General features: G+C 48.9%; 1 protein-coding gene across 2 annotated transcripts in view; it reads right to left on the reverse strand.

Moving 5' to 3' along the window:
• Window positions 1-16,804, reverse strand: part of Tfcp2l1 (transcription factor CP2 like 1) — a 53,814-nt gene that overhangs the window by 20,098 nt on the left and 16,912 nt on the right. For both annotated transcript variants that reach the window (XM_038349281.1, XM_038349280.1), the window contains exons 3-6: window positions 5,120-5,196; window positions 4,128-4,233; window positions 2,994-3,100; window positions 415-567 (exon numbers count right to left, since the gene is read on the reverse strand). In XM_038349281.1, coding sequence (XP_038205209.1) covers window positions 415-567; window positions 2,994-3,100; window positions 4,128-4,233; window positions 5,120-5,196 — 443 coding nt within the window. The remainder of the gene's footprint in view (window positions 1-414; window positions 568-2,993; window positions 3,101-4,127; window positions 4,234-5,119; window positions 5,197-16,804) is intronic.

Genomic DNA, 16,804 nt, shown 5'->3' on the forward strand with positions numbered 1-16,804 from the left:
GGGACAGGATCTCACTCACTTTGCTGCTCTGGCAGGCCTGGAGCTCACTTTGTAGACCAGGCCAGTCTGAAACTCACAGACTAAAGGCACTGGTACAACCAGGGTTTGCCCTCATGTTTAAGGAGATGCTAATGGAAGAACATATGAATTCCTGTGAAATTCTTGGAGTCTGGGAAAATACAACTCTAAAAAGATGCCAAGTCCATCATTCTTACAGAAGCAGAGCCTTGTATTGATGTAGCGAGACATCCCTTCCAACACTTTTGAGTAACCAGAGAAGGTTGGGCAGGGACAGGCCCAGATCCACGAGTTGGGAAAAACGCAGGAGGTCACACACCCAGCAGAGTCTGGGCAACAGCAAAGCACCATTTGGCAGGCAGGTTTGACCAGGGTTGGCTGTGTGATGCATCCTACCTTGAACACCTTGATCTGGCAGCTGGCAGAGTGGAGATGCTCCGTGTATTCCCCATTCTCATTCTGCTTAAACGTGTCAATCTGCACCCGAAAAGGCACTCCTTTCTCACCCCCATGCTTCCTGGGGGTGAATTCTGTGCTGATACAGTGCACCTGCCGGGGGGGGGGGGGGACCAGAAGTCAGGGAGTGGGGGAGTCTGGATGCCCTAAGGCCCTTCTCCCTAAAGGAGTGACCATCCATGCTTCAACTCCCGGCTCTGTTTAACTTCTCATTAACCCCCACATCAGGTCAAGCAAGACCTCCCTGCTCTCTATCCGTGAAACACACACAATGTCCACTTCTGTCCCTTTATTTGGGGCTCTATCTGATCAGCTAAAGCCTTATCATTGTTTTGGGCCACTAAACAGCATCAGGAACCTCTCTCTTGGTATATCCTAGACTTGTAGGGCAGATGAGCAGTCCTGTTGCTCTCTGAAATCCAAGTATCCTGGTTACTGCAGCCATAGTCAGAATGCCAAACTCATCTCTGTCCTTCTGAGTACTTACCGACAGAGAAGGTGCTGGATACCTATACTGCAATACAAATATAACTAAATTTTGCAACAAGTAATACAAATATAACTAAATTTTGTGACAAGTATACTAGTTGTTCTTAAAGACTATACAATCAGTGTGCTCCAAAGTGTGAGTGCAAACATGTGTCTGTGCACCTGGAAGACAGATGTTGACGTTGTGGGTCTTCTTCGGTTGCTCCCCATTCAGCGTTTTTGTTGTCATATAGTTATTGTTTTTGGGGGTGTCTTTTTGTTTTGTTGTTGTCTGAAACAGATAGCCCAGCAGCCCTGGGACTCACTATATAGACCAGGTCTTAAATTCTGAGATCCACTTGCCTCTGGCTCCTGCGTGCTAGAATTACAGGCATGGGATGCTAAAGGTCTACCATGACAGGTTCCACTTAATTTTTTAAGCCAGGGTCTCTCACTGAACCTAGAGCTCACAGATTTGGCCGGGCTCGCTTGTGGACAAGCCCCAGGAATCCTGGCATCTCCCTGCTTCAGCACTGGTGTGGTCAGGCATGTGTGGCTGTGTCAATTCTTGCATGCTGAGGATAAAAAGCAAACCCTCAAGTGTACACAGCAAGCATTTTACCAACTGTCGCTGGTTTTCCTTGAGCTAGTCCTATGGACCTGGCATTTTTCTTATCTGCTTTATAAAACACATGGACTAATAAGACTCAAAACAGGGAGGAAAAGCGTGGAGGTACCAATAGTCTTAGCACTCAGGAAGCTGAGGCAGATGGTATGTTCAAGGCCCGCTGAGTCTCCACAGAAACACTCTGTCTCAAAAACAAACACTGTGGAGAAAAGCTCATATGAAAAGTCCATACAGTCTACAAATGAGAGCCAGGCTAGTCCAGAGCCATAGGTGACCATGGATATGCCCTCACCATCTGAACTCCAGCAGTAGATGACACAAGGCAGAAGTCACACAGGGTGTGCAAACAATGAACTCACTCAACAACAAGAGTGGGAGAATGTTCCTCTCCAATTATTCACCAGCAAACACAGACTTGAGAAAGTTTTGTTATTGCTAGGGATGGTGGTGCTCACCTTTCATCCCAGCACTTGGAAGGCAGAGGCAGGTGGATCTCTGTGAGTTCAGGGCCAGCCTGGGCTACTTAGAGTAGCGGCTCTCACCTGTCCTAGTGCCACGACCCTTTAACACAGTTAGTTCCTCAGGCTGTAGTGACCCCAACTATAAAATTATTTCCCTTGCTGTTCCATCACTGTAATCTGCTACTGCTAGGAATCTGTCTTTGGAGACATAGGTTTGCTAAAGGATCGCAAGACCCACAGGTTGAGAACCACCGACAAGAGTGTTCCAGGAAAGCCCAGGGCTTCATAGAAACCCTGTCTCAAAACAAAAATAGAAAACAAAACGGAAAACCCAACTTGTTACATTTTTATTCACTGTGTGTGTGTGTGTGTGTAAATGTGGGTGGGTGGGTGGGTGGGTGCCGAAAGCCAGAAGAGCTTTTGGAAGTCAGCTCAATCCTTTACTATCTAGGTCCATGGAATTAAACTCAGGCCATCGGCTTAGCACCAGGTGCCTGTACCTCAAGTCATCTCTGCACGTGTGCATCCACATGGAGATTAGAGATCAACTGCAGGTGTGATCCTTCAGGTGCAGTCCACCTTGATGTTTTAAGTCAGGGTCTCTCCCAGGCCTGAGCCTCACTAACTGAGCTAGGCTGGCTGCATTCACCTACTTTCACCCCCACCCGCACCACACAGCACATCACCATTCCAGTCTTTCTTATATGGAGGATTGAACCCAGGTCTGCAGGCCTTTGTGGTGAGTACTTTACAGATTGAACCATCTCCCTAGCCTTGAAAATACCAAATCTTTTTCAACTTCCCAGCGTTCTATAAGCAAGAACCTAAACATCCAGCATTCCAAGTCCTCACTTCAACCTCCTGACATGTGACCCTGAGTCCCACCCATCCTTGGTCACCCCTCAGCTATGTTCCCTTCAACAGGCCGACGGGTGCTCCCCAAAGCTCTCAGGTTAGCCTACCTGAATGAATGCAGATGCTCTCTTTGCTGGATCCCACAAAAACTCCACGGCATTCAGTTGGGTTGGGCTAGCCCTGGGGTCCAAGATACCAACAGACAGTGGAATATCTGCACACACACACACAAGAGTGCAACGTCAGCCTCTCCCTAACACCGAGGGGTAGGATCCCAGATACAGACTCAAACTCGTGTGCTTTGAAACCTCGGCTGATCTGTAACTAAGTTTTGCCCATCTCTGCTGGCAGATAGCCTGTCAGGAACTGCTTGATGCCTTTATCCTTTCTTATGGAAAGTTCCTCTTGATTTCCATCTGGAAGGGCTGGCTGTTGCCCTGTCTGCACACCCTATCACCAACGCAGCTTTTCCCAAAGCACAGCTGACGGCTGTGGAAGCAGGGCGGTCAGTACCTGAGCCCTCCAGCTCTGTGATATGCCCACCCTTCCCTAGCCACTCATCAAAATCCTTGAGGGAGCCAGGCATGGTGGCACATGATGCACTCAGGAGGCAGAGGCAGGTGGGTCTCTGTTAGTTTGAATTCAGCATGGCCTACAGAGTTTCAAACCAGCCAGGTTGACTGGCCTTAGAGAACGCCCTGAGGGCAGCACCCAGTGAGTGGCTTGGGTCACCAATGAAAGTTCTGTTTCCTTCCTTCTTCCTTCCCTCTCCCTTCCACATGTGCATGTGGGTATTTGTGCCAGTGTGCAGTGTGTGTGTATGTGTGTGTGTATGTGTGTGCGCATGTGCACATACATGAAGACCACACTTGGGTGCCACTCTTCGCTGTAGTTTTCAGAACAGGGTCTCTCACTGTGTCTGAAGCTCATCAACTCAGCTCAGCTAGCCAGACAGCAGGCACTAGAGATCTGCCTGTTTCTGCCTCCCCATAGCTGGAATCACAAGCGCTTGCCACCACACATGGCTTCTTTTTACACAGATTCTAGGGATTGAACTCAGGTCCTCGTGCACGCACTTGACCAGCCATCTCATCAGTCTCTGCCTGGACATCTCCAGTGCTGGGACTGCACGCATGTGCCGCCATGCTGCGCCTCCCTGTGAGCACAATTCCAAGTGGCATCCACAAAGAACCCCCACATGGCCCAAGTGTTCAGGGTTGGCACTGGCTGGGGAGACTCACCAATGTCCAGGATGCGGTCCCCAGGCCTGCTCCACCGCCAGCCCTCCAACTGCTGGTGCTCCATGTACTGCAGCCGGCGGTCATGAAAAACTACACGGATGATACTCTGTGGAAGGCAGATGTTGGAGGTGATTATGTGCAGGGACTGAGGGGCCCCAAGAAGAGCGGGCCTCCCTATCCCTGGCCAGGGAGAATCTGCTGCCCCCTCCAGACCCTTTTCTTGGGAACCCCAAGGAAATGGACAAGGGTAAGAAGGGTGCCGCTGCCTTCTATGGCTCCCGGTATTCTGAGCAGCTTCACATACACGTCTAACTAATGCACTATTCTATTCATGCAGGGGAAAAAAGGCTCAGTGGAGGGCAAAATGAGGCAACCCAGAGCACACTCCACCAATATAAGCCACTCTACCCTGGTCCACTACCTACCCATTTCATGGGGACAGTACACTCCAGAAACTGGGACCATCCCCAGCCCCCAGGCATTCAGACCTACAGTGCTCCTCCCCCAGCATTCGAGTGCTCACGCACCTCAAAGTGCTCCCCCTCCAGCGTATGAGTGCTCCCCCACCTTCACAGTGCTCCCCTCCACGTGTAAGTGCTCACCCACATTCACAGTGCTCCCCCTCCAGCGTATGAGTGCTCCCCTACCTTAACAGTGCTCCCCCTCCAGCGTATGAGTGCTCCCCTACCTTAACAGTGCTCCCCCTCCAGCGTATGAGTGCTCCCCTACCTTAATAGTGCTCCCCCTCCACGTGTAAGTGCTCACCCACATTCACAGTGCTCCCCCTCCAGCATGTCAGTGCTCACCCACCTTCATAGTGCTCACCCACCTTCATAGTGCTCCCCATCCAGTGTATGAGTGCTCCCCCACCTTCACAGTGCTCCCCCACCTTCATAGTACTCCCCTTCCACATGTGAGTGTTCCCCCACCAGCATGTGAGTGCTCACCCACCTTCAGAGTACTCCCCCTCCAGCGTGTGAGTGCTCACCCACCTTCACGTATTTCGTGTTCAGATCTTGGAAGTCCCCTAGCTTTCGATTCTCCAGCAGTCGGATTTCATATGACTGACCTGAGGGAGGAGAGAAATACATTTTCCATTTCTTTCTGTAATTTTATTTTGAGACAAGATCTCAGTAGCCTGGGCTGGCCTCAGACTGCTGTGTAGGTAAGGAGTAACATGAATTCCCAGTCCCCCTGTTTCTGCCTCCCAGCCACAGCCAGTTTATTCGCAGGTTCCAGGGCTCTGAGATCGGGTCCACACACTTGCACAGCGAGTACTTTACATACTCAGTTAAAATTTTAATTTATTTTTAAAAACCAATTTCTCAGAGCCAGAGAGATGGCTCAACAGTTCAGAGCACTGGCTGCTCCTCCAAAGGACCTCAGTTCAATTCCCAGCTTTACATGGTGGCTCATAACCATCTATAACTACAGTTCCAGGGGATCTGGCCTCTGAAGGCACCAGGCACACATGTGATGCACAGACAAACATGCAGCCAGAACAATACACATAAAGTGAATTTAAAAAGTTAAAAATCAAATTCTCAGTCAGGCATGCTGGAACTCAGGGCAGGGGTGGAGGAGCAGGCAGGTCACTATGGGTTACCAGCCAGCCAGGGCTACATGGTGAGACACCGACTCAGAATAAATAAACAATCCATTCCTCAAAGTCTCATGTTAACATGAACAGCCTCTATGAGCAGCTTACCAGGGAAAGACTTCCCCAACCTGAAGTCAGAGACAAACAGGAGACGGGGCTCTAAAGTCACATATATACAAATGTGAACCTAAAACAAAGCAGTGTCAGCAAGCCTGGTGACTACTGGACAACTTCACAGGCATGGATGTCTGTGTACCACACGGCAGCCTAGAATCCCAGTGTAGAAGCTGAGGCAGGAGAGAAGGATTGACAGTTCAAGACCAGCATAAGCCATGTGGTGAGATTCTTTGTCAAAGAACAAAACAAGGAGCTGGTGAGATGGTAGAAGCAAAGAACAAACTTCCACAAGTTGTCTCTAACCTTCACACACACACACACACACACACACACACACACACACACACACGTATGCATAAAACATTTTAAACAAAAGAGGCAACTAGTTAGGTGAATACCTACACCCTCCTTCACCCAGTTGTGGAAACAGAAATGTGGCCTTAAATTAGGGCAGACAATCTGAGCAGATTCTAAGGATTCTAAGGTAAGGAGACAACTGGAGAAAAGCCCAGGCCCCAAATCCAATGGCTCGTAGAGTGACACACACAAGTGGCAGAGAGGGAAAGGAGACTATCAGAGTGGAGGGAAGTGACGTGGCCACAAGCCAAGAACTGCCTGGAGACGCCAGAAGGTTAATGGACAACAGTGGCACCTCCCATAGGTGCCCAAGAAACAGCCCAGCCCCCGAGACGCTTCTCTTCCAGGCTCTGAGCTGTGAGAACCAGTGCTGAGGAAACAAGCCAAGCAAGGATGCCGGCATGGGCACAGAAGCGGAAATCAAACCATTCGGCGCAAATATTTGCTGAGTAATGAGTACACAGGGAGCACTCTGCAAACCCTGGGGCTTTGAGAGTGAGTGGAAGGGCCCCAGCCACGTGTGGACTGGATTCCTGACCACAGGCGCTAGGCCTGAGCCCGATGCTGGCTGTGCACAGTCACCGCTGTGTAGCTGTGGATGAGTGTGTCTGTGTGCATGGATGCTCTAGATATGGGTATACACAGAAGTGCAGTGTACGCACGTAAGTGTGGAGGTCAGAGAACAACAGCTGTCCTTCCTCGGCCATCAGTCAGTCTGGTTTTTGAAAGTCTCTCACTGGCTGGTGGCTTGCCAAGTTGACTGGCAAGCTGACTGGCCAGAGAGCCACATAGATCTACCTGTCTTTGCCTCCCTCGAGCTTGACCTACAAGAGAGTGCCACCATGGCCACCATGCTCAACATATTTATGTGAGTGCTGGGAACCAAACTTAGCACCAAGCATTTATCAGTTATGTTTTTAGCAACTCAGACATTTAAGCTCTGCTTCTAGGCCCCTGAACCAAGAGAGTCCAGCACTCCCTAGGCCTGGACACACTAAGGGCCCTCCACACCCTAACTGGTTTTTCCAGTGTCCTTGCCTTTGCTGAAGAATGTAGATGGTGTTTGGCAGAGGCCCAAGGCCCAAGTGGTCATTACATGAGTTTACAGGAGCCCCAGGGAGTCAATTAGCTCTGGCCACAGGCTCTGCAGGGCAACCTCTACTCAGGTCAAGCAGAGGTAACTCCTGCCGGTAGAGAATTGTTTCCAAGTCTGCACCAAGAGGCAGCACTGGCAGGTCAGACCCACTGCGTGGATTGTGGGCCAGGATTACATGGTGAGCTTCATTTTCCTGGTCCTCCCCATCTCAAACATACTGCCAAGGATGCTCTCTAGCCGCCCCAAGTCAACCTGTCCCATGTGAGCCTCAAGGCTAACACACTAGGACCAGGCTGTCCTGCCCACCCAGGGTTACAAGCTAGCCGGTGAGCATCGTCACATAGACAAAATTCACCTTGGGTGGCTTGGCCAGTACTATTTTGTACGCTTTTGTACTTGCATGGGCAGAAGGTTCTCTGAAGACCCAGACCATGTTTGGGGTCTCTGTGTAATTGTTGGGGGGGGGTTGTTGCTGTTGTTTTGAGGGGAGGGTTGGCTTCCAGGCTAACTCAAAATTGGAAGACTCTGCCTCCCGGAGTCCTGGGTGCACCACCACCGTCTGGCCTAATTGCTGCTTTGCTCACAGTTACAGTTGGCACACAGTAGGTGCTGTGCAAAAGATTGTGTGATTTCATACTCTGGTGTGTACATGCATATACTATATGTATATTAGTGTTCTTATATGCAAATATGTGCAAATGTGTGCACACACATGGAAGCTAGACAGTGTCCTCCCTGTCAGCCTCCTTATCCTTTGGACTGGTTTGGTTTATGGCTTGTTTGACTGGCTGGTAGATTGGTATTATTTTGTTTGAGACAGGTCTCTCTTATGTAGCTCTGACTGGCTTGGGACTTCTATAGAGCAGGTTGGGCTTAAACTCACTGAGATCTGCCTGCCTCTGCCTCATGCCCAGCTTTTCATGTGGGGTCTAGAGCTCCAACTCAATCCTCATGCTTGCACAGCAAACATCTTACCAATTGAGCCATTTCCCCAGCCCCGATTTCAAATTCTTTACAATGCTCTTCTATGTTCCACAGGGTTTAACACACTCTGGCCCTCGAAGGTTTGTAACTTTCCAGGTACTCAAACAACACAGGGAAAAGGACTGGATGATGCAGAATTTGGAAGGCCGGGGGATGTGGGGAGCATGGGGAGGGTCAGGGTTTCCATGGTCAAGGAAAGGAATGAATGACAGAAACTCCAAGCAGAAGCCCAGCAAAGCATGGGGATTTCCTCTGGAGAATGACAGACAGCTTCACTCATGGGAACATACAGCTGGCAAAGACTCCTGGGATAGTTATTGATTGGTTGCCAAGGTCTCTCAACTAGCCAATAGCAACAGAGGTTCCCAGGACAAGCTCAACACCTAGTGACAGGGCCAGACAGTTGTGTGAGATTTTCTTTCAACTGTTCCTACTGGAAGGCATGAGCTTAAGGCTACCCCAAGTTCCTTACAACATCTTTCTGCCAAGTTAAGATCTTTTCCAACAGCCTAAAAGATTTAGGATCCATCTGAGAATGGAGAGAAAAGAAGTCTTACAGTAAATGAAAATTTTGATCTCAGAGTTATGAAACAGAGGGGGTTCTTGTGTTTTGTTTGTTTGAGACATTGGGTTCCCAGGTAACTGCGAGTGACCTTGAACTTCTGTTCTCCCCACCTCCAGGGTACCAAGATCACACATCACCCTCAATTTATCGGGTAGGGAGCCCCCGAGGTCAAACCCCAGGCTTTGTTCATGTCAGGTGAACACTCAACCAACCAAGCTACACCTTCAACCACTTGTGGCTTTAAACTTTTTAAAGCACAAATCACATCTAAGGAAGCATAATCATCAGGTGGTGGAAGCAAACACCTTTAGGCCTAGCAATCTGGGAGGCAGAGGCAGGTGAATCTCTGAATTCCGGGACAGCTAGAGCTACTTGAGAAACCTTGTCTCAAAAAGCAAAAAACAAACAAAAAAATCAACCAAACAAACAAAATAATTATGCACCATAAGCAGATAACAATGGGGAACCAGTTCTTGCGGGGTCTCTAAGGAGCCCACCTCCCCATCCCGGTCTCTGCACTATAACTGACATTTGCAACTGCAAACTGTTGAGTGGGTGACCGTGTGGCCAGCAGGGAATCGGATGCTGGGAGGTCTGAGGGTCCCAGTCTGAAAGGAGGAAGTAGATGGGGGAAAAAAAAAAACAGCTTCAAGGAAAATCCCTGGGAAGACCCAGCCCTCTACTTGCAATTGTTAAAAGCCTGCCAAAGGATAGCAGGGAAAGAGCCCCAGGTCACTTTGTGATGTAAACTAGCCCTAGGCAGGTAGCTCCCAGCCCAACCCAGGGAGCCAAGGTGACCTGGGAGTGGCAGGAACTTAGGCAGGACTCAACACCACCCACTCAGTGGTGGCTGAGCCAGGTGACCCCTTCCTTCTTCAATCTCTGGGCTCTAAGGAGTACTGTCTGTCCCTCGCAAAGGGGGGTGGGGACTCCCTGAAGTAATTTAAGTTCAGTCCAACTTCACCTCTACCTCAGAGGGATGACCTGGAACATGCCCAAAGGGGCCTGGGCCTCCAGAATGGGCAAGGAACTCTCCAGGTTCTGTTGGCTTTGCCTGCAAGCCCCTTACCCGTTCCTTTTCTTACCTGACCTATGAGGACAGGTGACAGAAGGGGTAGTGAAACACACACACACATACACATACACACAGAGTAAATCTTAGCTTTTTCTTAAAGCAGCAGTTCTCAACCTGTGGGTCACAACCCCTTTGGGGTCAAGTGACACTTTAACAGAGGCTGCCTAAGACCATCAGAAAATACAGATATTTGCATTACGATTCATTACAGTAGCAAAATTACAGTAGCAATGAAATTTTTTTATGGTTGGGGTCATGACATGAGTATCTGAAAGGCTGAGAACCATGGCCTTAAAGTATCTCATAGCATCCCTGGCAGTTATTAAAGTTCCTCAGGCAGTGACTACAATCATGACCAGGAAGCAGCCAGTCCCAGTGGCTAGGACCCCACCATTGGAATGAGGAAGTAACTTGGGACCATGCAGGTGGGGAAAGGGCACAGCTGAGTGTAAACGAAAAAAATTTATAGGCGTCCTGGTGGCAGTCAGAGGGTAACCTGTGGGAATAGGTTCTATCCCTCTCCCACGAAGGTTCTGGGATTGAACTCAGGTCATAGACGACAAGAGCCTGGACCTGCTGAGGCATCCCACGGGCCCGCAATATGAATTTTCATACAATCCTACATCTTTCCTGCGGACTCTCTTCCTTCTCTCTGCTTCTTCACCTTTCTGCCAGTCCCCTGTGGTCCTGACTGCCGCATCATGGAAGGCACAGGTCCCAGTGGCAGCTATCCCAGGAAAAGCCTACCTGTTGTCCTGAACAGCTCTCAAGATTCTTGTTCATAGTCAATGTCACCATAACCCCCTAATATAGTCAATCTCACCATAATCCCCTAATATAGTCAATCTCACCATAACCCCCTAATATAGTCAATCTCACCATAACCCTAATGCAAATAAGAGCTGGAGCTTCTGAGCCAAGAAGACCATGGAATCTTCCTTACCCCCATGAATGATCAACAAATGATCAGTAAAAATTACAGACTCTGGTTCACATCAGGTTATCGATAAGGAAACAAACACAGCAGACTGCTAGTGTCCCATAGAGAAAGACTGGACACACATTCTTGACATTTTGACAACCCTCAGTGTGATGGTGAAGACCGATTGTCAAGTTGACAGGATTTAGAATCACCCAAGAGACCAATTTCTGGGTGTGCTTGTGAAGAACTTTCTAGGTTAGGCTAACTGAGTTGGTCAGGCCTATTCCAGTGTGGACAGCACCATTTCATGGGCAGGGGTCTAAAAGTGTCCCTGCTTCCTGGCAGCAAGCCCAGCTGCCTCACGTTCCCACCACTGTGCCTTCCTGCCATGATGGACTAATGAGCCAAACAACCCTTTCTTTCCATAGGTTGCTTTTATTGGGTTTATGTCACAGCAACGAGACAAGCAACTAATGGCCTCAGATGCCCCACCACCAGACACTAATTTACAAGGCTCAGGGCACTAATTTACTGGTACTTAAGAATATTTGCACAGCACTAGGGAGACGGCTCAGCCAGTAAAGCGCTTGCTCACTCATATAAAAGCCAGGTGAGCATGGAAGCCCATCCATCTTAGCATGTGAGAGGTGGAGACCCTGGAGCAAGCTGCTTAGTCACAAAAGCCAAGTCTCAAACTCGGGGTTCAGCAAGAGACCCTACTTCAATATATAAGGCGGAGCATGACAAAGGAAAGAAGTAAGCATCAGTCTGCCTTGGACATCTACAAATACACAAACATACATAATACATACACATGCACACACAATACACGCTCAGATAATACATACACATATAATATACACAACATATGCCCATACATACATAAACATACATAACACATACACATGCTCACACAATACACTCAGATAATACATACACATATAATATACACAAACATATGCCCATACATACAAACATACATAATACATGCACATATATTCATACACACACACACACACACTACTTGCACAGGGCTGCATCAAGTACTGAGAGTTAGCCCTGGAAACACTAAAATGACCCACATTGGGTTCTCAGGAAACTGTAATACAGAAGCAGAGAACAAGGCACACACATTCACTAAGGGTCTAAGCTGGCATCATCTGGGCACAGAGGGTGCAAACCTACGTGGAGTAACACTGCACAGTCACCTGGCCTGCCTCCTTCAGTGTTGTGATAGACAGGGGTCATAACGGGTATAGGCTAGCCAGCTGCTGGGAGAGACTGCAGACAGGGCAGAAACCTGCTACAAACAATACGATCTAGGGCTGGAGTCTGGCCCAGTGAAAGAGCGCTCACTAGCATGCTCAAGACCCTGGGTTTGATTCCCAGCATATTAAAAAAAAAAAAAATGGGTGATAGGACAGGGCCACACTGTGCAGCCCCGGAGGACAGGGCCACACTGTGCAGCCCCGGAGGACAGGGCCACACTGTGCAGCCCCGGCTGACCTCCAGCTCACAAAGACCCACCTGTCTCTGCCTCCTGAGCACTGTGCCAGGGCATTATCACCATGCCAGGGCCTTATCAACACTGTTGAGGCTGAACTTCCTCAGTTTGGGAATATAAAACAATGTCCTTGGGGGCATCAGGATGGCTCAGCTGTTAAAGACGCCTGTCACTAAGCCTGAACACCCGAGCTCAGGTTTGGGGCCCACGAGGTGGAAGGACAGAACCAGCACCCACAGGTTGTTGTCTGCCCTGCACATGTATACTCACACACATAAATACCAAAAAGTATAAAGAAGTCCTGCCCTCGATAAACATATAGTGATGGGAATACAGGGTACGGATGCAATGAACTGTGCAATGACTCGACATCAGCCTTGAACCTCCACACTCGCCACACACATGCTCACTTGCACTCCCACACATCCAAATATGCATGCATACACATGCAAACACACACTTCATCTACCTATTACAGATGCAGAGACAGATACATACAGACTCTATTCTGACCCTCATCTGTCGCCAGTGTACACATATACCCAGACAATTAAAATATATACACACTAAAATACAATTTCAAAATGCCTTAAGAAAACAGTAAGAACATACAAAACTGGGGTATATTATAAAAATTTGAAGAAACACAAACCAAGACTGTCCAAGCCACTCCAGGCCACAGACAATGTGCAGGGTAAGAATGGCTGCTGTTTATTCTTTCAGAGCCAAGTTGGTACCCCAAGGCTCATCAGACAGGGGGGCATTTGAGGAGATGGAACCAATTAAGAGGCACAGACATGAGTAAGACACATCAAGCAGACAGAATAAGACACATCAAGCAGACAGAAGGAAGCTCCCACCCAAGGAGCTAAGACTCTACAGGAACCACAGGGAATGCAGTTTGGTTGGTCCAGGACTTACCCATTGTGCAGAGGCCCTGGGTTTGCTACCCAACACTGGACCAACAGGGAATAAAGGTGCACACCTGTAGTCCCAGAAGTCAGGAGAGGCAAGAGGGTCAGGGGTTCATTTTTAGACTACAATGCACTAAGTCAGTCTGGGTTCTATGAGACCCTGTCTCAAAAAACAAAAAGCCCACAGTGCAATGTGACAGACAAGGAGTTCGGGGCTGGGGAGGGGGGGTGCTAACATGCCCAAGGCCATGGTGTATTGTAAGTCGGTGGCGACTCAGTGGCGTGCAGCCTAGACTGAAGCAAGGGAAAAGGGAGCGGGATCAGGGCAGATACCCTGGGGTTGAGCCCAGACCCTCCCAGGTTTGGTTTGTGTGACCAAGCAGTTCTGGTTTTGGTTTTGACTTTTTATTGTTATAAAACCAAACGGAGCCCTCATGTGTGTTAGGCCAGTCATTTACCACTGAGCCACACCCTAGTCTTACAGGCAGGTTGTGAAGTTGTGTGTGTGTGTGTGTGTGTGTGTGTGTGTGAGAGAGAGAGAGAGAGAGAGAGAGAGAGAGAGAGAGAGAGAGAGAGAACGAGAACTAGCTAAGTGCGTATGTACGCAGATGCATGTGTGTCCAGGTTCCTGGGCACCACATAGAGGCCACAAAGGACACTGGGTGTCCTGCTCTATCACCGTCTCATTTCCTTGAGACAGGGTCTCATCTGGAGCTAGGCTGGCAGCAGAAAAACCCAGCCATCCTCCTGTCTCCACCTCTTACAGCACTGGGATTACTGATGCAGGTGCTGTCACACCCATCATTTTACGTGTGCGCTAGAAATCTATCTGAACTCTGGTCTTCATGTTGGCCCAGTAAGTGTCCTACCCATTGAGCCATTTCCGCAGCTTCCAAAGGCAACTTTTCAACCTCCCTGTGTCTGCTTCTTAATACCTGCAGAGTACTGCCTGCAGCACTTGTTAGCGCGCTGCGCGCTGCTCGACCAGTGAGGTGTGAGCAGTGCTTGCCCACCTGCTCCACTCCCGTGCTAGCCGCTCTAAACGCATCATCACCCTGTTCCCCAAGTGACCCCGCACTCTAGGTCAATAAGTGTAGGGGGGTGGCTAGCAGAGACCCATCCCCAGGGTTTAGACCCCACCAGGCAGCCACTGTCTCCCAGGAGCCAGCTCCTGTGTGTCCAGAGCAGCAGCCTATTCCAGCTGCCCTCCAAAGGGCAGAGCCCACCAAGTGCCTTTACAAGAATGGCATACAAACCAGAATAGTTCTACCCAGTGGGCAGAGCCAAGAGCAGGGCCTTCTGCCCAGATCACCATGTTCCCAAGAACAGGAGGCAATTGCCCGGGCCAGCCAGGATTTACAGGTTGTTTACTTTCTAACAGTTGCTGGTTTGAGTAATGAATGTCACGTAAAATATATAAGAGGCCATTATCATGCCAGAGAAAGGAGGGCAATATGCCAAGAGTCCTATACAGTGGAGGGAAAGCACAGTGAGGTGGCCAAGCAGCCCAGCATGGGTAATCTGGCTTGTCACCCCATGCGTATGGCACTATGCAAGCACTTATGACTGTGACCGAGTGCACTCAAGGAAACGGCGCACATCAGCGACAAAGGCCTTTCTGTCCAGAGACCCAAGTCTTGACCTAGAAAGTCAATGACCTAAGTGACCTTGGAAGGCCCTAACCTCCTTCCAGGAGTGTCATGGATGAGGTATCATGCCTGTCACACAGCAGGCCCCCAGTCAGAATATGCCAGTTATGTGGGTACATAGACTCCCCCCACCAAGAAAACCATGGTCTGGACACTTAAAGAAGGGGCTGCTGCCAAGGCGGGGTCAGGACAAACACCAGAAGAACATGAAGCACCTTGTGGTGCAAAGAGGAGGAAATGTTCAAGGAACAGGTGACAGAAGCCAGGCAGAGGGACTCCCTGCAGCATGGGCAGAACAATGCGAGCCCTGAAAGGTGTACCAGGAGTCTACACCAGGGCAGGAAGGCCGGAAAAGAAAACAGCAAACTCTTTCCAAGATTCTTATGAAATGCATGTATTTAGGGGGCAAAAAAATATTACATATATATATATATATATATATATATATATATATATATATATTAGAGAGAGAGAGAGAGAGAGAGTCATAACAAGCAAAGGGAGTCAGCTCTCTCTCTCTCTCCTCTCACCGTTTGGGTCCCGGGAACTGAACTCAGGTCATCAGGCCTGGAGGCAAGCACCTTTACCTGCTGAGCCCTCTTGCCAACACAGGAAATTCCTTTTTAGGTTCTTTTTTTATTTGGTGTGGAGGCCAGAGGTCAATGTCAGGTGTTGTCCTGTATCGTTCTCCACATTATTTTTTGAGACGGGGGTCTCTCACTCACTGGTTTGGGGAGGCTGGCTGGCCAGTGAGCTCTAGGGAGTCCCCTGTCTTTAGTCTCCCCAGCATTGGGATTGGAAGCATACACTACCATGCCTGGATTTGTTTTCTCCTCCCATGGGTGTTAGGGTTTGAACTTGGGTCCTCACACTTGCTCGACAAGATTTTTACTGACTGTGTTATCTCCCCAGCCTTAGAAAACTCCTTACAGAAGTGTTTCTAATCCAAGTGCAGGAAGAGGGAAATAAATAGGAAAGCACTGTCAGGCAACTACAGCAGTAATTGTTTACTAGACAGCAGGCAGAAAGGGGTTGAGCTAAGTGTCTTCCTCAGCTCAGGTATTTATTAGCTGCACAGGGGGACATGCAATTCCACCACACAGAAACCCAGCACACACTGACTGTCATAGTTCAGTCTTCAAGGTTAGCATCATTAGCACTAAGAAACACAGCATAGGGATTCCAGTGATGGGTCCTGCAAGGCGCCTGCCGCTTCCACAGCACTCGGGGCAGAAATACAGAATCTAAACATCATTGTACGTAAGTGAATAAAGTACTTGCTGCACAAACATGAGGGCCTGAGTTAGATCCCTGGAACCAGTGTGTCATTTCAGGAAGGAAGGAAGGAAGGAAGGAAGGAAGGAAAGAAGGAAGGAAGGAAGAAAGGCAGGCCGGCCATGCAGGCCAGACCTGGTGGCTAACACACACCTTTAAACTCAGCAGTAATCAACCAAAGGCAGACAGCTCTCTGTGAGTTCCAGGTACCAGGGCTATACAAACAGACCAAAATCCAACCCAAAACAATAGTCAACAAAGCAAGACATGGAGGGGGTGGGGGTTACTGGAGAGATAGCTCAGTGGTTAAGAACACTGGCTGCGCTCTTCCAGAGGTCCTGAGTTCAATTCCCAGCAACCACATGGTGGCTCACAACCATCTAAAATGAGATCTGGCACTCTCTTCTGTCTTGAAGGCATACATGCAGGCAGAAGACTGTATACATAATAAATAAAAACAAACAAACAAACAAATAAATAAGTAAATAAATAAATAAATAAATAAATCTTAAAAAAGACATGGAGTCCTTGGTGCTTGCTGACTAGCTAGACTAACTGTGTGGTTCTGGGACAGTGTTAGTTATCCTCTGGCCTCGACATACACATATATGTGTACACA

This window comes from Arvicola amphibius, chromosome 12 (genome assembly GCF_903992535.2).
Source record: "Arvicola amphibius chromosome 12, mArvAmp1.2, whole genome shotgun sequence".
In the NCBI taxonomy this organism is placed as follows: Eukaryota; Metazoa; Chordata; class Mammalia; order Rodentia; family Cricetidae; genus Arvicola; species Arvicola amphibius.